Source organism: Brassica napus, chromosome A10 (genome assembly GCF_020379485.1).
Source record: "Brassica napus cultivar Da-Ae chromosome A10, Da-Ae, whole genome shotgun sequence".
In the NCBI taxonomy this organism is placed as follows: Eukaryota; Viridiplantae; Streptophyta; class Magnoliopsida; order Brassicales; family Brassicaceae; genus Brassica; species Brassica napus.
In genome coordinates, this window is record NC_063443.1 from 10933897 (window position 1) to 10954970 (window position 21074).

Sequence of the window (21074 nt, forward strand, 5' to 3'; positions counted from 1 at the left end):
AATAGGTAATATCTACTCCTTTCATAAGAGGAGGGGTGTTAGCGTAACGTATTGTTTGAAAAGGGAAATGATTAAATGTAGCATTGTTAACCGGAGTTCCGGTTAAATAGAACCGGGATATTGGGAACCGTGGGAGCTGAGAATAAGGAAAGAGAAGAAAAGGAAAAGACCCAAACTTTGAGAAACAAAAAAAAATCAAGAAAAGCTTCCTTTTCTCCTCGTGTTTCCAATTCGCGTGAAGAGAGTAACATTCCTTTTGTTCCCAGATCGCGAGAAGGAAGATATATGATAATCATCCTAGTTAGGGCTTAGGAGGCATCGATGGAGCATCTTGTGGGAAAAAAGTTTCGGCTGGGAAGGAAAATTGGAAGCGGTTCTTTTGGAGAGATCCATCTCGGTTCGTACCCTCATTTTAGATTTTCTCGAACCTTCTTGCTAACATTATTGTTGGTGTTTCTTTTAGGTACTCATATTCAAACCAACGAAGAAGTCGCCATCAAGCTTGTGAGTTCTTTTCTTTGCTTTGCTGCTATATAAGTCTAATCTTGTTTATCTTTTAATTTTATTGCAGGAAAATGCCAAGACAAAACATCCACAGCTGCTCTATGAATCCAAGTTATACAAACTTCTACAGGGAGGAAGTAAACGTTTCGTCTCTGATCAAACCATCTCTGTTTTTGTTCTCTCATACACATGTCCTTAGTTACTGATGAACCTTCTTTAATAATGGCACAGCTGGTGTTCCAAATATCAAGTGGTTTGGTGTAGAAGGTGACTACAATGTGCTGGTCATGGATTTACTTGGCCCTAGTCTTGAAGACTTGTTCAATTTCTGTAGCAGGAAACTTTCTCTCAAGTCCGTCCTCATGCTTGCTGATCAAATGGTACCATCTCTCTCTCTCTCCTCTTTTTCCTTTAGAGACTTGTTTAGTGATTGATTCTCTTATATTCAGATAAACCGTGTTGAGTATTTCCATTCGAAATCTTTCCTTCACCGAGATCTCAAACCAGACAATTTCCTCATGGGGCTAGGAAGACGCGCAAACCAGGTTTCCTTTTCACATATACATGTTCTTATTTTACTTTTGAAGTTATTACCTCTGGAAGTGACTCCTTACTGAACTTTATGTCTAAAAGGTATACATCATCGACTTTGGTCTTGCTAAGAAGTACAGGGATAACACTACTCATCAGCACATTCCTTACAGGTGACATATGATTGGATTGTAATCTTTCTTCTTCCTACTGCACAATTCTAACCTCTGCTTCCGTTTTTTTTTTGTCTTGTAGAGAAAATAAGAATCTCACTGGAACTGCAAGATATGCTAGTATGAATACTCACTTGGGAATTGGTAAGCTTGACCAACAACCAACTGCTGTAGATTGATACTTCGTGTTCCTTATATTAACACCCTTCCTTCTTATCATACAGAACAAAGCCGAAGGGATGACCTAGAATCTCTTGGTTACATTCTCATGTACTTCCTTAAAGGAAGGTGTGTATAATTCCCCACCTACATGCCTCCTTGTTACACATCGTTCTTCACATTCCTTAATAGAATGTATTTTTTGTTTAGTCTTCCATGGCAAGGACTTAAAGCTGGAACCAAGAAACAAAAGTACGAGAGAATCAGCGAAAAGAAAGTCTCTACTTCCATTGAGGTAAAACTTCTCATTCACATTCCATTTACTTCAAACTTCTTGTCATTAACACAACTTGCTTCATCTTCCTCCAGTCTTTATGCCGTGGCTACCCATCAGAGTTTGCATCTTACTTCCATTACTGCCGCTCACTTCGGTTTGATGACAAACCGGACTACGGTTATCTCAAAAGAATATTCAGAGATCTCTTTATCCGTGAAGGTTTTTTAAGATCTCTTTCTTTCCCTCTTCTTCCCAAATCCAGACTTTCTTACATATTTTCTTTATCGCAGGGTTTCAGTTCGATTATGTCTTTGACTGGACCATACTGAAGTACCAACAGTCACAACTGACAGCTCCTCCAACCCGTGGCCTCGGAACTCCTGCAGCTGGAACAAGTGCGGCTTTGCCTCCAGGATTGACCACCATGGATAGATACGCAGGTGTGACCTTCAGTTTGAGTGTTTGAAGCTTTTATAAAACTTGGAAAGTTGTAAAGCTTTTGTTTGATTGTTTATGTGTTTACTCGAAGGGGAGGATGAAGGAGGAAGGCCACCGATGGATTCATCAAGAAGGAGAACGTCTGGTGCTCTTGACAACTCTGGCAACTTGAGAGCCCCAATGGTATGAAAACAATTGCTCTGTTATTTTCTCTAGACACCCCAAAAGCTTAAGAGTTTTAGCAATCTAATAGCTCTTCACTGATCCAAGTTGTAAAACAGTTTCTTAACATTTGGAATCTCAAGTTACTGAGAGAACCACATAAATATATAAAAAAACATTTTTTATTGGAAAATTGACATTTTAGGGTCTAGAATATTTTATAGCATATTTTAGTATGCATCTGAATTGGTTTATTGTAGCATATTTTAAAAACTTCAAAATTTGTCAGCATTCCAAATCAAATTCCGGTTTAGTATGCATCTGAATTGGTTTATTTCAGCTAATTAACCAAATCAATTACCTGATTTCAAATGAGAAAATCGATAAAAAACCACAAACTACTCTTTTTTTTTCTTTAGCACCAAACCACAAACCACCTTATAAGATCTCATTTTTAGTGTAAATGACACTTCTGTAAGTGGGGACTTCAAAAATTTGTATAAAATTGATTTGTTCTTTTTCATATTTGATGCATTATTTTTATTTTTTTGGATGAGATTTTGTTTTTGAAAATTATCATAATTCTTGTATGAAAATAAATAGGGACTCCTTACTTTTGAAGACCAGTAAATAATTTAATTTTTCATTACATATTAATAGATGCATAGCTCGTCGGTGTTCGCGCAATCAGCAGGATCATCAAGGAGATTAACATCGGAGGAGCTACAGAGGTCCCGTACGGGCAGCGGATTAAGAAACACAGCGGTGGTTACAACGTCGGAAGGGAAGAGGTCTTCTTCCACCCGAAAACATTACGACTCTGCGATCAAAGGCATCGAGACTCTTCAAGTCTCCAGCGAAAGGTTTCACCACCATTGATGATGATTCATCTGTTAGAGATAAACATGTCGTGTTTGTTTGTTAACTCAGAAGTTATTATTTATAAATAGTTTTCGGCTCTATATTGGAGAAACTAGAAAATTTGTTACATTTTGTTTGTTTCTTTATAATTTTTGATTTTGATCTTTTCTAAATTCATTTTGTTGGGATTTGTTTTGTTTTACTACGAAGGAGATTTGAAACCATCGAGTTATAGCTTTTAGCGATGTGAAAATGTACTTTTCAGCATATATTATTTGTGTTTTGTCTAGCTGAAATTTCCATCAATAAGAGTAAAAGACCCATTAACATGGAGAACTAATTAATCAAGCAACTTATATTCTCTATATTTATATTGTTTGTTTTAAAGATGCTTGAATAACAATTGCAGACAGTAAGTAGAAGCACCGTAGCCTAGTGGTTATGGTTTAAAGGTTTCTACACCCAGGTCTAGGGTTCAAATCTCAGACTATGCAATTTCTTGCAGATTGCACAGGAAATCCAGGTTTCAATTCCCGGAGCAAGCGATTTATTCAACAATTATGCGATTACGGAAGAAAGGCTTACAAGAGTTTCTCAACATGGTGCAAGTAAATCCGGTCAGGCGTGATCTTCATAGGACGGCTCAAATGAGGCAGTTAGGCGTAGATCCTCATAACGCAGGTAGTATTGTCGGTGATCGAATCGTCTTTGTAATATTTCTCATAATTGTAATATCTAAATAAATCCCCGACAAAAAAAAAAAACAATTGCAGTATTTGCTAAACTTGACTATGTATTTAATCCATATATAAATTATCAAGTGGGATGAGCATCTAATCAATTTTTAACTATTAGTCTGAAGTTTTAATACCTTTTAAATGTTCGTTCATAGGTGTTATTGGTTTATATATTTTGATTGATTTAGAAATCCATATAGTATTTATAAATTCAAGTAAAACATGCAAATCTGGAGGTTTTTCCTCGGATTTGAATCTTTGTATTTTTAACTAAAAAATCCAAACAAATCCATTCAAATCCATTATAAAATTAAATATATTAGTAAATCCGTAGATTGAATAATACTTGATTTGATATAGAATTTATGAATCATTAAACCAATAACACATGATTTTAATATATATTTGAAAATTATAGAACCAATAATACTAGATTTAGTTAAATTTTTTAAATCCATTAAAATACAACAAACAATACGAATGAGACTTGATTGTATTAATTGAAGACAAATAACAAGACCATTGATAAAGAAGGTGGGTAAATGGAAATAAAAAGGAATTAAGAGGGTGCAAAATGCAATAAACTGAGAATTATAAGATTCTATCCGGCCCCCATTGGCCATAACCTCAAACCTCACGCCTTCGTCCTTCCTTTATTCTTTCCTCCTCTCACAAGAGTTTACTCCCTCATCGAACCCTAATCATCCCAGAGAGATCTGATAGCTCTTTCTCGGAGGATCGGCGAGAATCTGCTGAGTCTTCCTCTTCGAGCAAAATCGGTGAGTCTTCTTGATCTTAATATCGTAAGATCTGAGCTCGATCTCGCTAGATTCATTATCTTAAGTTCGATCTCGGCGCGATTCGCATGTTAGACACATCGATATGACAAATTGAAACAGTTTTATAGAAATACATTTTTGATTTTGTAGAAGAACTTAGCTGTAGGAAATGGCAGACAACAATCCACCACCAGAAGAGAACCAAATCGTCGAATCCTCCACCACAAAGGACGACACGTCACTCGAAACCATAGTCCGACGCTTCCAAGAGTCAATGTCAGACTCTAAAACCCACAAGTTCTGGGAGACTCAGCCCGTGGGCCAGTTCAAAGACATCGGCGACACTAGCCTTCCCGAAGGCCCAATCGAGCTCGCTACGCCCTTATCCGAGGTCAAGCAAGAGCCCTACAACCTCCCTTCCGTCTACGAATGGACCACCTGCGACATGGCCTCCGACGACATCTGCTCCGAGGTCTACAACCTCCTCAGGAACAACTACGTCGAAGACGACGAGAACATGTTCAGGTTCAACTACTCCAAGGAGTTTCTCAGGTGGGCCTTGCGTCCCCCTGGCTATTACCAGAGCTGGCATATTGGAGTCCGCGCCAAGACTAACAAGAAGCTTGTGGCTTTCATCAGCGGGGTGCCTGCGAGGATCAGGGTGCGTGATGAGGTTGTTAAGATGGCTGAGATCAATTTCTTGTGCGTTCATAAGAAGCTTAGGTCGAAGAGGCTTGCTCCTGTGATGATCAAGGAGGTGACTAGAAGGGTGCACTTGGAGAATATCTGGCAGGCTGCGTACACTGCAGGTGTTGTGCTTCCCACGCCGATCACCACGTGTCAGTACTGGCACAGGTCGTTGAACCCGAAGAAGCTGATCGATGTTGGGTTTTCGAGGCTTGGTGCGAGGATGACGATGAGCAGAACCATCAAGCTTTACAAGTTACCTGAGGCGCCGGTCACTCCTGGGTTCAGGAAAATGGAACTGCTTGATGTCCCTGCTGTCACGCGGTTGCTGAGGAACTACCTTAGCCAGTTTGGAGTGGCGACTGACTTTGATGAGAACGATGTTGAGCATTGGCTACTCCCGAGGGAAGATGTGGTTGACAGTTACTTGGTTGAAAGCCCTGAGACTCACGATGTCACTGACTTCTGCAGCTTCTACACCCTCCCGTCGACCATCCTCGGTAACCCGAACTACACGACGCTGAAAGCTGCTTATTCCTACTACAACGTGGCCACACAGACGTCGTTCCTCCAGCTGATGAATGATGCGCTGATCGTGTCGAAGCAGAAGGGGTTTGACGTGTTCAACGCGCTGGATGTGATGCACAATGAGAGCTTCTTGAAAGAGTTGAAGTTTGGTCCGGGAGATGGTCAGCTTCACTACTATCTCTATAATTACCGTTTGAGAAGTGCGTTGAAGCCATCGGAACTTGGGCTTGTTCTCTTATAAGCTCTCTCCTCCATAACTTGTTTTTGATGTCATTGGTTTGGTGTCAACAAACTTAAAATTTCGTGTTTCTCTTTTGTTCTTCTTTGTCTGAACTATTTATCTCATGGGGTTACTGAAACTGCGGTTGAATTCTTTTGGCAATGCGAATTGGAGTTTTCCAGAAGTCTGATTAGTGTTACTTGTGTAGTAGCTGTGTGCATTTCACTTGTGTGACAGATAAAGTCAAACGTAGATATACCTCTGTATCTCGTGATTAATAAGTGGACAGTGTGACTGTAGACTATGTTAAGGTTTTAATGCTCGTGGCAGTGGATGTGAACTGACATTGGTGAGTTACATTTTAGAGAAGTAAACAATCCTTAAGAAACTCACATTAAGCTTAAGTAATCTCCGAAACAATGAACATTATGTCATCTTTGTTTGGGATTGTCTTTGAGTAGGTACGTTGTTGATGTGAACTCCATGTTTCTTCTTTGGTTGTCATGACTGTCGTGGCTTGTAACTGAATCACATCTTCAAGTACGTTGTTGATGTGAAAATTCTGTTTCTTCTTTTTGTTTTCCTTTCCATGACTATCGTGGCTTGTAAGAGTCTCACATGTCTTAGTGAAGATATTAATATTGAATGGAAATCGTTACAGCTCGAATATCTGTAACATTTTGAACTAAAAGCTCAAAAAACAAACAGAGAAGTGAGATTTAACTCGATTCATGCTTTAAACACAAGGCCCGTTCGTACAGCCCATAAGTAACGGACGCAAAACCATACACGACGTTGTTGTACTTTGAATTGTAATAGCCAATCAAAAACTTACACGTGTCTTTGGTAAACGAAGAACGTTCTACTCTTCATTACTTAACACCAATCAAAGAATTACACGTGGAGAAAAGAGTCAGGCATAAGCAGCGGTTCTAATTCTATCCTCCTTCCTTATCGTCCTCTCGTCTTCAACGCTCTCTTCCTCAGTCATCATCGTGAAACATTTATTGATTACAAAACAAAAAAAAAGAAAATATTTACCAAGGAACAATGGTGTGAGAGGTTTTCGTCTCCGCGCAGAAGATTTTTATTTATTTATATTTCGGTTTTTACTTCTGAGTAGAATTATACTACAATGGAGTGTGTTGGTGCTCGTAATTTCGCTGCAACGGCGGTCATAGCTTTTCCGTCTTGGAGTTCTTCGCGTAAAAACTATCCGGTGGTTAATAGATACAGCTTTAGTAATCTCCGGTGCGGTTTTGTTAAAGTCAGAGCTAGCGGCGGCGGAGCAGGTTCCGGTTGCGTGGCGGTGAGAGAGGATTACGCCGACGAGGAAGACTTCGTGAAGGCTGGTGGTTCGGAGATTCTATACGTTCAAATGCAGCAAAACAAAGACATGGATGAACAGTCTAAGCTTGTTGATAAGGTAGGTCAACGTTTTGCCGTTGACTCCTTTGATCTTGCATTTGCTTCAGACAGGTCATGTCTGAGTTTTTGAAGCTTTTGTCTTATTGATTGTGTGTGTGTGTGTGTTTTTTTAAATATAACAGTTACCTCCTATATCAACTGGTGGTGAAGGTGGTGGTGCTTTGGACCTAGTGGTTATTGGTTGTGGTCCTGCTGGTTTAGCCTTGGCTGCAGAATCAGCAAGGTTAGGTCTCAAAGTTGGACTCATTGGTCCTGATCTTCCTTTCACTAACAACTACGGTGTTTGGGAAGATGAGTTCAACGGTAATGATCTAGCAGTTACTATCTCCATGGTCATATTATAATAAAACTATTTTGTGTGTTTATTGTTTTACTCTTTGCAGATCTTGGCTTGCAAAAATGTATTGAGCATGTTTGGAGAGATACCCTTGTGTATCTGGACGATGACAATCCTATTACCATTGGTCGTGCTTATGGAAGAGTTAGTCGACGTTTACTTCACGAGGAGCTCTTGAGGAGGTAATTAAAAAATTGCTTCCACTCTTCAGAGAGACATTTCACTAGTTATTATTGTTCATCTCCTGACAATTGATTTTCTCATAGGTGTGTGGAGTCAGGTGTCTCGTATCTTAGCTCCAAAGTTGAGAGCATAACAGAAGCTCCTGATGGCCTTAGGCTTGTTTCCTGTGAACAAAACACCCTTGTTCCCTGCAGGTAAGTTGTAACAAAAACGTGTTTGGGTACAGTGTCAATGGTTCTGACATTCTAGACAAATGCAGGCTTGCCACTGTTGCTTCTGGAGCAGCTTCAGGGAAGCTCTTGCAATACGAAGTTGGGGGGCCTAGAGTCTGTGTCCAAACTGCTTACGGCTTGGAGGTTGAGGTATAGTAATCAAATTATGATACTCCTGTAAGAAATTTGTATTAATCTCTGTTTGAAAACTCTTTGTAGGTGGAAAACAGTCCATATGATCCAGAGCAGATGGTGTTCATGGATTACAGAGATTATACAAACGAGAAAATCCGGAGCTTAGAAGCTGAGTATCCAACGTTTCTCTACGCCATGCCTATGACAAAGACAAGAGTCTTCTTTGAGGTTCCTTCTCTCTTCTTCTGTTTTAATCATTTTATCACTAAAAGTCTATTTGCTTATTTATTAGCTGGAGTTTCTTTGCAGGAGACATGTCTTGCTTCAAAAGATGTCATGCCCTTTGATTTGCTTAAAAAGAAGCTCTTGTTGAGATTAGAGACACTCGGTATCCGAATACTAAAGACTTATGAAGAGGTAAACCTATATAAACGAACAAAAGTATACCTTCGCTTGTTGAGCAAACAGTATAAACTTCTTTGGTTGGTGCATAAAAAAAACAGGAATGGTCTTACATCCCAGTAGGTGGTTCCTTGCCGAACACGGAACAAAAGAATCTCGCCTTTGGCGCTGCAGCTAGCATGGTACATCCTGCAACAGGCTATTCAGTTGTGAGATCTTTGTCTGAAGCTCCAAAATACGCATCAGTCATCTCGGATATACTAAAACAAGAGTCTACGACTTCCTTCACCAGACACATCAACACCAATATTTCAAGACAAGGTGAGGCTCTATATAAACCACCACTGAGTTTACATCTTTTAGACAATTTATAAAAACTTGTGAGCTTGTTATTCTGTGCCAGCTTGGGATACTTTATGGCCACCAGAAAGGAAACGACAAAGAGCATTCTTTCTCTTTGGTCTTGCGCTCATAGTTCAACTCGATATCCAAGGCATTAGATGCTTCTTCCACACTTTCTTCCGCCTTCCAAAATGGTAAGCCATCCATCCACTGATTCTTGATTCAGTTAACAAACAATGTATGGAAAAATCAAGAAAGTGATGTTTTTGTTTTCTTTTGCTCAGGATGTGGAGAGGGTTTCTAGGATCAACATTAACATCAGGAGACCTCGTTCTATTTGCTTTCTACATGTTCATCATTGCACCAAACAACTTGAGGAAAGGTCTCATTAATCATCTTATCTCTGATCCAACCGGAGCAACCATGATTAAAACCTATCTCAGAGTATGATTCTCTCCTCCACTCTTGGGTTTGTATATAAATGAATAATCCATCGACGAATGGCATGTGGGTTACTAGGAAAATTTGTAACAAACGTGTATAGAATCTATTATTCACAAGGTATGTGCCTAAAAAGATTGAGAGAAGGATAGTCTTTGCCATTTTATTTAAGTACAATCCATTCTCGTTGTTACATTAGTGCAAATACTCGTTAATCTATACACTTTCACTTCAACTTTTGTGCAAAAGTATAATCGGAAACACCGGGACTATTGCATAGTGAAATATTGCAAGTGGTGTGTGTGTGTGTGCCGTCTTAAATCATTTATTTATACACAATTTGCAACAAGTCACGAACTGAGACTCTGAGAGCAAGAATATATTCGGTAGCATCACATAACATAATCTTAATAACAAGCAATATACTCAACTCTTTATAAAACATTTCCTTGGATTTCAATCCCTCACCGTCTCTTTTGATTAGAAGAATCGTGAAAGGGCGGGCGTGACGGCGTGATTCGTGTATGATAGACCGCCCATCGGTTTATTTGTTACTATAATTTTTGCTTCCTTGAGCAACTAAAATAATTTCTAAGAAAGTTATAATTTTAAAAATCATACTAGATTTTGACCCGCGCTTAAAAAGCGCGGATTTGTTTCAAAATTAAATAAATTTTCATATAAGATACAATATAGATTTGAGTATATTTATCCAGAACGCTGAATCAAACCATACCAAAATGGAAAATACAAAATCAAAACTAAACTGAATTGCATAAATAACCGAACATATCATATATCTTTGAAACAAAAAAAAAATAAAACCGAACTGAAAACCAAATGGATATCTGAATTTTTAAAATACAAATTATATGATTAAACTATTAATTATATTTAATTTCTAAATAACCAAATATCCTAAACATACTATTTATAAACCGAATTATCCAAATATTTTGTATTAAAATATTAAAAATTATCCGAAGTATCAGAAATTTTTATTCAAACAACTCGAGTTACTCGATTTTTAAACTGAGAACTCAAAATATCTGATATTTTTATCTATAAATCGGTAATTATCCGAAAACCAAAATCAAACGAAACTGAATTAGACCCAATTTGTTTTGCATATTAACTGGTTTCCAACTTCACTACTGAACCGAACCAAAAACCAAAATAACTCAACTGAAACGAAATCAAACTTTGTAAATACCTGAATAGTTCCTAAAATGTAGAACCAAAACACCAAAACCAAAAGGATTTTAATTTCTAAATCGCATGTAACATATTTTAAAAAGGACTACGTGGGACATACTCATTAAAATACCTTGCAATGCTGGAAAATATTAGCGAGGATGTTACGGGAAGTTAAAAACAATACATTGTTGATAGATTTTGTTATCAAAGAATTAAGAAGAATTTAATATGAGTAGAAAAGGAAAGGAATATCTCTGAGAGAATAGGTATATTACGTTGTAATATATTTGATTGCATTCGCACTTTTAAATTAAAAATGAAAACATATGCGATTGTTATAGTCGTTAACTAACAAAAGGAGTAAAAATTGGGTAAATATATGGTATGAATGTTATTGAGTAACATATTGTTACATACATATAAGGTAAGACCAAAATAAAAGTTAAGTCTAATGAAATAGTCAAAACAACATTTTTAAGTAGATTTATTAAAACTCCTTCTCTTTTAATAGTATTGATATTAAAATGTATATACAAATTATAATTTAAAATTAAGAGAAAGGAGGGGCAAAAGACACAATAACAGTTGTCAACTGAGTATTGTTGTATAGTTTTAAGGATTATTTGTTTCAACTATCACGAGTCAATAAATACAAGACCAAACCAAATGGTCTTTTTTTTTTTTTTTTGAAAAAGATTTTTCTATTTAAATGCAGGAGAAATAAAATGTTGTTACAGAGTGAACACCCAGTAGGCTAAGTAGCCTTTACATATCAAAAGATACGAACTTGAATCAGATTTTAGTAGGGAGAGGAGATTAGGTAGAGAACCACAACTGAAGAAGGGAGGATGAGAATTTTGGCCTGTCCGTCCTTAAGCTCGAGATCCTGTTTTTAACCGTCAGTTTTATTTGAGCGATCAGTCCATCCGGAGCAGTAAAATTAGCATTGTGAAGCCGGTTGTTTCGCTCCATCCAGAGAATGTATAACGTTGCCTGCCAGCAGAGAAGAAGGAGAGTTTTGGAGACCTTGTTTGTTGTGTGGCTGTTGAGTTGAGGGAGTAGATTACTCCACTGCCTGACTGAAGCGAACCTGCATTTAGCTGCTATCTCCTTCCAAATTCCCCAAGTAAAACTGCATTCAAAGTAACAATGAGCAATAGACTCGTCGGCTGCATTACAATACAGGCACCGCGGGTCTGTTTGCAATCCCCAACTCCGAATTCTATCGCGAGTGGGGCACCTGTTTCTGACCATTAGCCAGACTAGAAACATATGCTTTGGTATCCCGCCCGAGAACCATACTTCCCTATGCCATGAAACTGTCAGTGCCGTTGGGCGAAGCAAGTGATAAAGTGCCCCTGTGCGGAACTTGTTTTGTCTATGAGCTCCAGGCCACCATTCAAAGTCGTCATTGTAATCGTTTAGTGTCAGGGTAGAGAGGTAAGAGATAACCTCAAGCTGGCGATCAGAACGTGCGTTTGGGAGAGTCCACGCACCGTTCTCCCATAGTTCTGCAAGAGTAGTGTCTTTTCTTACTGGATAACGCGAAGAACCAGCATTGTTCAGATAGACCGACAGTTTTCCATACGGTGACCAGTTTGAGGACCAAAAATAAGTGGTCTCGCCACTCTGTACTTGCTTCTTTATCCAAGGATAGACCACCTCCCTAGAGTCCAGCAGCTTGTTTACTAACCAAGAGTGTTTCTGCCTCGTGTTGATAACCCAAAACAAATCAATGTTTCCATCAAGAATTTCCGCTCTGAACCACACAGACCAGATCGATTCCTTTGCAAAGAAAAGCAACCAGATCATTTTTAGAGCACACGCCATGTTCCAAGCATCTAGGTCCCTGAGGCCTAGTCCTCCTTCCTCTTTTGAGAGGCAACACGATTCCCAAGACACCTTTGCAGAAGCAGTAGCCGAAATGTCTCCCTTCCAAAGGAACTTTGCACAGAGAGAGTCAATTTCACGAGTAACAGCCTTCGGAAGGATGAAAGAACTAGTCCAGAAGTTTGTAATCCCGTTTATGACAGAAGTTACCAGTTGCAGCCTACCCGCGTACGTGAGCTTTTTCACGGTCCAAGAACGCAACTTGGCTTTTATCGATTGGATTAATGGAGCACACTGAGGAAGGGATATTTTCTTAGTATGCAAAGGAACACCTAGGTACCGAATTGGGAGGATGCCAGTTGTTAGGCGAGTCTGTAGCTTTATGTTCTCCACCTCTACATCCGTCATCCCTGCTGCAAATAGGGTAGTTTTCTGGATACTCACGGCGAGGCCCGATCTCTCCTCAAAGTCTTTTAAGACAGCTAAGATGGCTTGGGCAGAAGAAAGTGAGCCATCTGAAAAAATTAAGAGATCATCAGCAAACGAGAGATGGGTGAGTTTAGTTTTTCCGCACCAAGGGTGGTAAGAGAAGAGTCCCGAGACCGCTGCTCTATCAAGGGCCAGCGAGAGGCAGTTCATGACCAAAACAAATAGATAGGGAGAAAGTGGATCCCCTTGCCTAAGCCCCCGTTTCCCTTTGAAGTACCCATATGTAGATCCATTGAAAGCCACTGAGAATGAAGGGGTGCAGACACATGCTTCCAGCCAGTGAATAAGAGCCTCCGGAATATTGTAGCTACGCAGACAAGCGAAGAGGAACTCCCATCTGACAGTATCGAACGCTTTTGCAATGTCTACTTTGATAGTGATGCGCTTTTGTCCTCCCTTTCTATTGTAACCTTGGACAATCTCCGAAGCCAGCAGCGTGTTCTCAATCAACAATCTACCCTGGACGAAAGCCGTTTGATTTGGCAGTATGAATGTCGGTAGAATCAGCTTTAGCCTCTTTACAAGTAGCCGAGAGATGGTCTTATAGGTGGTGTTGCAGCACGAAATGGGTCTATAGTCGGCGATGTACGTAGCTCCCGGCTTCTTTGGGACCAGAGTCAGGATTGTTGCATTTGTGGATCGAGGCAAGAAGTTAGAGGTGAAGAAATTTGAGATAGCCTGTAGGACCTCTGAACCGACGACTGGCCAAGCAGCTATGAAGAAGGCGGAGGAGAAGCCGTCTGGTCCCGGGGACTTCCGGGGGTTGAGTTTTTTCAGTACGTTGGCGATCTCAGCAAGTGAAGGGGGAGAGGACATTAGCTGACGGTGATGATCTGAACAGGAGAGAGCGTGGAGAGCTTGTAACCAGTTGTAGGAAGCTGTTATAGGGGGCAGCTGATCTGGGGCCAAAATTGCTTCAAAATGAGAGATGGCTGTTGAGCTGATAAGGTCAGGGTCAGTGATAACAAAGCCATCCAGGAGAGTGATCGATCTGATGGAGTTTTGTGACGCACGGGCACACGCAACACTCTGGTAGAATGGAGTATTTTGGTCGCCAAGTCTTAACCAGTTAACCCTTGATTTTTGCTGAAAGAAAGACTCCTCGATTCCCCTGAGGAAGTAGTATTTTTCTTGTAGTGCTCTCTCCTCAATGAACACATCTGTTGTTGGATCAGCCATTGCTTGCACCTGCACCAATTTCAACAAACTATTAGCCTCACACACTCTTTTCTGAATATCAGAGAAGCTCTCTTTATGAAGTGTTTTAAGAGGGCGTTTGATATTTTTTAATTTGTAACCCAGTGAAGCGAGGTCTAATGCGGTGCTTCCGGCTAGAGTCCACGCTGCCTCAGTCGAAGATAGGAAGTTTGGGTGGCTAGTAAGGTGGTTGAAGAATTTGAAAGGCTTAGTACCGGTGGCTGGGAGGGGACATGCCAGATTGACAACACAAGGGGAGTGGTCTGAGAATTCATGGGGGAGGAAGGTAGCAATGCTATTCGGGAAGGTTCTGATCCAGTTGGTGTTCACTAGAGCTCGGTCAAGCTTCTTAGTAACTGGATTTTGAGGACACTTATTAGTCCAAGTGCGAGAGTTCCCTTGGAAACGCAGATCCTCAACAGCTAAGTCAAGGAGAAAGTCTTGCAACTCCACCATATCAGGCGTTAGATGGTTTACTACAGGAGATGAGTGCTCAGCATGATGAAGGATTTGGTTTAGATCACCCCCTATCAGCCAACTCTGGTCCTCCAAATAGTAGGTCTGCTGAACTTCGAGTAGGCCTTCCCAAAGCTCAAGTCTTTCTTCTCGGGTGTTTGAAGCGTAGATTGCAGAGAAGTAGAAGGACTGGCCAGTTTGAAGGGTCACTTTACAGGTGATAGATTGGCCCGTTTGGTGAATTTCCTGGACCGTGACCGGAGGCTTCCAAATGATGATAACTCTTCCATCCTCATCAGTGTTGTGGTTTGAGATGTAGCTCCATCCCGGACAAAAAGTAGATAATAACCGATTCAAGTTTGGTTCTTTTATGTGAGTCTCCAAAAGAGCACCTATAAATGGCTGATGTAAAGAAAGCCATTGTACAAAAGGGTGGTGCTTCACCGAGTCGTTTATACCTCGGACATTCCAAAAAAATAAGTTTGTACACATTAAAATTACTGAGGCGACACTCCTTGGGGAAGGAGAGCACCCGCAGCAGGGTAAGGTCTGGCCAGAGGAGAGGGAGGGGTAACAGTATGGGAGGGGGAGGTCGAAAAAGAGGGATGAAGAAGATGGGAAGAGGTATTTTGGACATCGGGAGAGGAGGGGTAGGTAGTTTGGGCAGGTTTCAAGTTATAAACGGAGGCTAAAGGGGCAAAAGGGTTGATATGATCATTTTGGATAGGAGGTAGGGAGCGAGTAAGATAAGATTTCTGCTTGGATTTTCTTTTTGGGGATTTCCAGTTTTCTGCAGAAAGAGGGGGAAAGGAAAGAGGGTCAAAGGAGATTTGGAAGGGAGAATTAGTGGAAGCATCAACAACCCAAGATGGTGGTTGATCGAAGGGTTTGATGTTTGTGGGAGGGGAATTTTGGTCCAAAAGCGGTATTTTAACCGAAGATTTAGGCATAGTAGTAGCAGCAAGTGCTAAGACATAGTTTTGGGGTGGAGAAGGGGGGTCATTTGGATCAGGAGAGGGCTGGGGGGAAGGAGAAATAGATGGGTCAGGTAACAGCAGGGATGAGTGGGAGATGGGAGACAGGGGAAGGTGAGGAGGGGAGGTATCACGTGAGGTAGGGGAGGGAGGTTTATCAATGTCCATCAGGATAGGAGCCACCAAAGGTGAAGAGTCGAGAGGCGGGGGCATTGAGTATTGGGCATCGACAGGGGGCGGAGTGTTATTTATTGGCTCACAGACTGTAACCACAACAACATCCAGATCACGGCCAGATTCTTGAGCTCCTTTTCCTTTGTTTACAGGGACCCATTGCCTTTTAACCTTTAGACAATCTTTGAGGATATGACCTAGTTCTTTACAGTGAGCACAAGTAGGAGGGAGCCAGGGGTACTCTACTTGTACTCGGAAGGTAGCACCACTCTGACGAACTAGCTCTAAAACAGTAGGAAAAGGTTTTGTAGCGTCAGCTTCAACCTTCACATGCGCCACCGATAAGCTAGATAGGTTCTTTGTCCAATCATCCATCTCTTTAGGGTCACCCAACGCATCAGCGATCCAACCTAGTCCTTCGTTAGTCATGAGATCAAACGGGACGCCAATGAGGTGAGCCCAAATCGGAATAGTTTCCAAGGAGGAGGTGTCAGCCACCTCGCCGTCTGACCACTGAGCGACGTGAAACATGGCCGTGTCGACATACCAAACGCGCTTCTTCAAAACTTTATCTCTGATGTAGTCACTAGGAATGCGCACAATCATCGACCTAGAAGACTGAATCATGTGGATTTCTAGTTTGTTACCTTTTCCCCAGAGGTAGTTTAGAACATTCTGAATAGTTTTGAAAGTAGGCACTCTACCAAAGAATCGACCCACAATGTAATCTTTATGTTGGAGAGCACCACGCTCAAACACTTCATCAGGGATCGTCACTCTCGGGATTCCTTCCGGAGAGAGTGTAGGAGGGGAGGAGGACATTTTCTTTAGGGTTTTGTCTGAAGAAAGTTTAACTTTATCAGCCCACGAAGGAGCAGTGTTTTGGATCGGGGGGTTAAGGTTGGAAGGTATAGGGGCCACTCTAGGGTTTAAAGGGGTTTGAAGGGGAAAGATTGAAGGGGCGGAGCCCAAGAGAGAGGAGGTTGGCATAGAGCCAGGAAGGGGATTGAAGTTAGGGATTTGAGCTGAACCCGATTTAGGGATTTGAACAGTAGATTTTGGGGAAATAAGGTAGGAAGCAAGGAGATCAGCAGCTGATACACCAGTGTTGGAAAGGGAAGGCTTGAGGACTCCTGGAACCGGCGAGAATGCACGGTCAGGGAGAACAGTTGAGCAAGGGAGGAGGACGGAAGAGGAGGGGAGAGGGGGCAAAGGGGAGAGATCGGGGGGGTCAGGGGGGGAAGGGGGAGGTCGGGTGAGGTTTCCGACTGAGGCCGGAGGGCACGAACCGGAAGCGGGCATGGAGAATCAGCAATTCACCGGAGGCGTCGCCAGAAGGAGAGAGAGAAAAAAGGAGAGGCAAAATATAAACTTGATTTTCTTGACAAATGTACCAAATGGTCTTCTTGATCGAGAAAGAAGTTTCTTGGTGATGATGTCGAACGTGTTCGATGGAGCTCCTCCGGATTATTCGTCCATATCTGTCGCCGTTAAAGGATCCACCGGCGACACCGTTGGAGGAGCTGCTAGCCGTCGCGCTGTTCGTTGGGCCGTCGACAATCTCCTTCCCCATATCGATCGGTTAGTTCTAGTTCACGTCATGCCTACCGTCACCACTATTCCATCTCCTTGTAAGTTCATCTCGTTGACTTTACTTTCACCGTAACATTCGACGTAATTCTTTTTTTGTTTTTTTTTTGTTTGGTTGGAAGCTGGATCAAAGATTCCAGTGGAGGACTTGGAAGAGAGTGTTGTGTCCATGTACAAACAAGATTTGAGAAAAGAATTCGAAGAGGTCTTTGTGCCGTTTAATAAGATCTGCGGATCAATCAAAGTGAGTTTCTCCAGAATATTCATTCGAGTTCTTTTAGCATTTTGAGTCTCATGAATTTTTATTTTTACTGGTTAGGTTGAGACTCTGTTGCTGGAACATGATGATCCTGCAAAGGCGCTTTTGAAGTACATATCAGATAGTGAGGTTGAGTGCTTAGTGATTGGCTCATGCTCTCCAAGTTTCCTCACAAGGTATTGTTTCCATAATGCCATAATGGAGACCATTTTCTAAACCTATATGACCTACTACTCCATGTGTTTCATAAAGATTGTCATTTTGTCAATTTTTGTACATATTAAAAAATGATTGAAATGCATTTATGTATTTATTAATTACATCAGTTTAACTAATAATATTTGAGATAAATAAATTTATTTATTAAATCAATGCATTTTACAATTAATATCAGCTGAAACTAAATATAAATTGCATTGAAATTGTGAAACGATACGTAACAAAAAAATTTGTAAAATGACATTTTTAAAAGACAAATGGAGTATTAAACTATTATTATATGATCCAGACAGTTTTGGGTATAGATCAACTCCTCCTTGTTCATAATGAGAATAATCTCCTGTAATAAAGACAAGACGTTTTGGCAGGAAAAAAGGACAAGAAATGCCATTAATGGTACAAGGAGAAGCTCCAGAGACTTGTGAAGTATATGTTATTGCCAAAGATCGAGTACTGACCAAATCAACCAATCAGTTATCTCCAGGTATATATAATAATTTCACTTTTAGTGATATATAATGTGAATTTAAAATATGATAAATCTTGTTTCTGCAGTGAAACTCTCATCAGATTCATCATATAGATTCCGTACACCCAAAAGAGCAGAAGCTCATACAGATCCATTCAACCGTACATGCTCGGATAAGACAAGCTTAGCTGCTTCATACATGATACATGTCACCATCACCAGCCAGGAATCAGATTCGAAGGCCCGTTTCTTTGCCGCCTAGTCATCAAGCATCTCGAGTGTTTTCTCCTGCACAGGCTTCAACTGGTATCCGTTTGGGCCATGACGAACAAGTCCGCTCTATACTTGGACATAATATTGTTTCCACTAGTAACATGCAGTTGAATCCTGGAGCAAACATGAATACACCCAAGGTAAAGTACTAAAGCATTTGATCTTTAGCTAATTCCACCAACTTTTTTCCGTTGGTTTATTTTATGTAAAAATGTTATGATTTTGATCTCAAATACCTGTAGTGGCAGTCAAATGTTATGTATGAGATAGAGCAGCTAAGGAAACAAGTACAAACCACTCTTTGCATGTACAAGCAAGCTTGTGAAGAGCTAGTTCATAAACAAACACAGGTTCACTAGTGTTACTGTAAATAAAACTTGTGTTTTGTCTTTATTTGGATTATTAAGACTAAACCAAAACCACATTGGTGATCTCAGGTGCAGTCTCTTTCCTATGAATGTATCAAAGACACCAAAAGGGTCATATCAGCTCTGGAAAAGGAAGAAATGCTGAGAAAAGAGGCAGAAGAAGAGAAACAAAAGCATCTAAAAGCCGTGAAAGAGATCGAAGATGCGAAATCAATGCTAGCAAAAGAGTTCTGCGATAGGAAACTAGCCGAACTAAATGCACTCCAGCAGGCCTTAAAGAAACAGCAAGTCATGGACCAGCTCTTATTGAGTGACAGTCGATATAGAAAGTACACGAAAGAAGAGATAGTTGCAGCTACAGATAACTTCTCTTTGAGTAAAATAATAGGCGAAGGAGGATACGGGAAAGTATACAAATGCAGCCTTGATCACACTCCAGTAGCACTTAAGGTTCGCAGACCTGACACAATCGAGAAGAAACAGGAATTCTTAAGAGAGGTAAAATCTACTAATTAATGTTGTTAATAAATAAAAGTCCCAAGTCAGTAGTTGGATAACTAATTAACTAATGTGTATAACGGTTATGGTCAATCCACTTATTCCACATTGATTTTTAGTTGGAACCCCATGATAAATTATAATTTAACAAATGTTGTAATAACAACATGAGTTTTTCTAACTCTCCAGTTATATACTTTGCAGATCTCTGTCTTAAGCCAGCTTAGACATCCTCATGTGGTTCTTCTCCTCGGTGCTTGTCCTGATAACGGTTGCCTTGTCTATGAGTACATGGACAACGGTAGCTTAGATGCTCACATCTCTCGCAAGAAAGGCAAACCATCTCTCCCATGGTTCATCAGATTCAAAATCATCTACGAAACTGCTTGTGGGTTAGCATTCCTCCACAACTCAAAACCAGAGCCCATAGTCCACCGTGATCTCAAACCAGGCAACATTCTCTTAGACAAAAACTTCGTTAGCAAAATAGGCGACGTTGGACTCGCCAAACTCATATCAGAGGAGGCACCAGAGAGTGTCACGGTTTACAGAAACTCGACAATCGCCGGTACACTATACTACTTGGACCCTGAGTACCAAAGAACCGGCACATTCAGACCGAAGTCAGATCTTTACGCTTTTGGAATCATAATTTTTCAGCTTTTAACCGCTAGGCATCCCAACGGTCTTCTTTTCTGCGTGGAGGACGCAGTGAAGAGAGGCTGTTTTGGTGAAATGTTAGATGGATCAGTGAGAGAATGGCCCATGGCTGAAGCTGAAGAACTAGCTCGTATCGCAATACAGTGTTCGCAGCTTAAATGTAGAGACAGACCGGATCTTGATACACAAGTCTTGCCTGCTCTCAAACGGATTCTTGAATCTGCTAATAGTAGACTCAAGACTGAACAAGCTAAAGCACGACCACCAAGTCACTATTACTGTCCAATTCTTAAGGTAAAACAAATAGTAGACTTTCTCTCTCTCTCTCTCACACAAGAAACACATTACTTAATGGTTCTGGTTTTAACACAATGTTTTTTTTTATTGCAGGAAATAATGGAAGATCCACAAATAGCAGCTGATGGATTCACGTACGAAGGAAAAGCTATAAAAGCTTGGATACAAAACAATCAAAATGTGTCTCCTGTGACTAAAAACCGGCTCAGACATTGCGATCTCACACCTAACCATACTCTCAAATCGGCTATACAAGAGTGGCGATCTCGTTCAGGCTTTTAGACCTCCCCACTACTTTTGGCTCCTTTTGATCACAAACATTTGATAAAATGTGTGTATACTCAATACCCTGAACTTGTTTGAATCAAGAGTAGATCATGATTCTTTAAGCATCATTTTTGTTATGGATCTTCTGTTTCCGTTATGGGAGTGGAATTTCATTTAGGTTGTGGATTGTTCTATTTGTTTGTGTTTGAGTGTATGTGGGTTTAAGTGGTTGTGAACTTAACAAATTGGTTCGATGAGCATAGGCTTTTACATTTTAACGCTAGTAAATATATGATTTGCTTCTTTTTTTTAATCCGATGT

At 40.5% G+C, this 21074-nt stretch overlaps 3 protein-coding genes and 1 pseudogene across 5 annotated transcripts; all 4 read left to right on the forward strand.

The window, feature by feature from the left end:
• Nucleotides 1-164: 164 nt before the first annotated feature.
• On the forward strand, nt 165-3394 carry LOC106371491 (casein kinase 1-like protein 12). Of its 2 annotated transcripts, none has more exons than XM_013811574.3 (13): nt 165-397; nt 464-504; nt 572-641; nt 736-884; nt 954-1049; nt 1138-1208; nt 1291-1352; nt 1433-1496; nt 1578-1662; nt 1737-1863; nt 1935-2084; nt 2174-2265; nt 2905-3394. In XM_013811574.3, the coding sequence occupies exons 1-13, from the start codon at nt 322-324 to the stop codon at nt 3121-3123; spliced, it is 1302 nt and encodes a 433-aa protein (XP_013667028.2). In that variant the 5' UTR covers nt 165-321; the 3' UTR covers nt 3124-3394. The 2 variants fall into 2 exon arrangements, with proteins under 2 accessions (XP_013667028.2, XP_048598873.1); XM_048742916.1 differs by having other exon boundaries at nt 2183-2265.
• Nucleotides 3395-4416: 1022 nt separating this feature from the next.
• LOC106371492 (glycylpeptide N-tetradecanoyltransferase 1-like) lies at nt 4417-6240 on the forward strand. Of its 2 annotated transcripts, none has more exons than XM_013811575.3 (2): nt 4417-4621; nt 4788-6240. In XM_013811575.3, the coding sequence occupies exon 2, from the start codon at nt 4791-4793 to the stop codon at nt 6075-6077; it is 1287 nt and encodes a 428-aa protein (XP_013667029.3). In that variant the 5' UTR covers nt 4417-4621; nt 4788-4790; the 3' UTR covers nt 6078-6240. The 2 variants fall into 2 exon arrangements, with proteins under 2 accessions (XP_013667029.3, XP_048598874.1); XM_048742917.1 differs by having other exon boundaries at nt 4458-4621; nt 4772-6240.
• A 762-nt stretch (nt 6241-7002) lies between these two features.
• On the forward strand, nt 7003-9729 carry LOC106371493 (lycopene epsilon cyclase, chloroplastic-like). The gene is made up of 10 exons (XM_013811576.3): nt 7003-7482; nt 7607-7787; nt 7868-8003; nt 8088-8198; nt 8264-8366; nt 8436-8579; nt 8661-8768; nt 8855-9074; nt 9157-9289; nt 9380-9729. The coding sequence occupies exons 1-10, from the start codon at nt 7192-7194 to the stop codon at nt 9543-9545; spliced, it is 1593 nt and encodes a 530-aa protein (XP_013667030.2). The 5' UTR covers nt 7003-7191; the 3' UTR covers nt 9546-9729.
• A 7201-nt stretch (nt 9730-16930) lies between these two features.
• Nucleotides 16931-21029, forward strand: LOC106371494 (annotated as a pseudogene).
• The last annotated feature ends 45 nt before the right edge of the window (nt 21030-21074 follow it).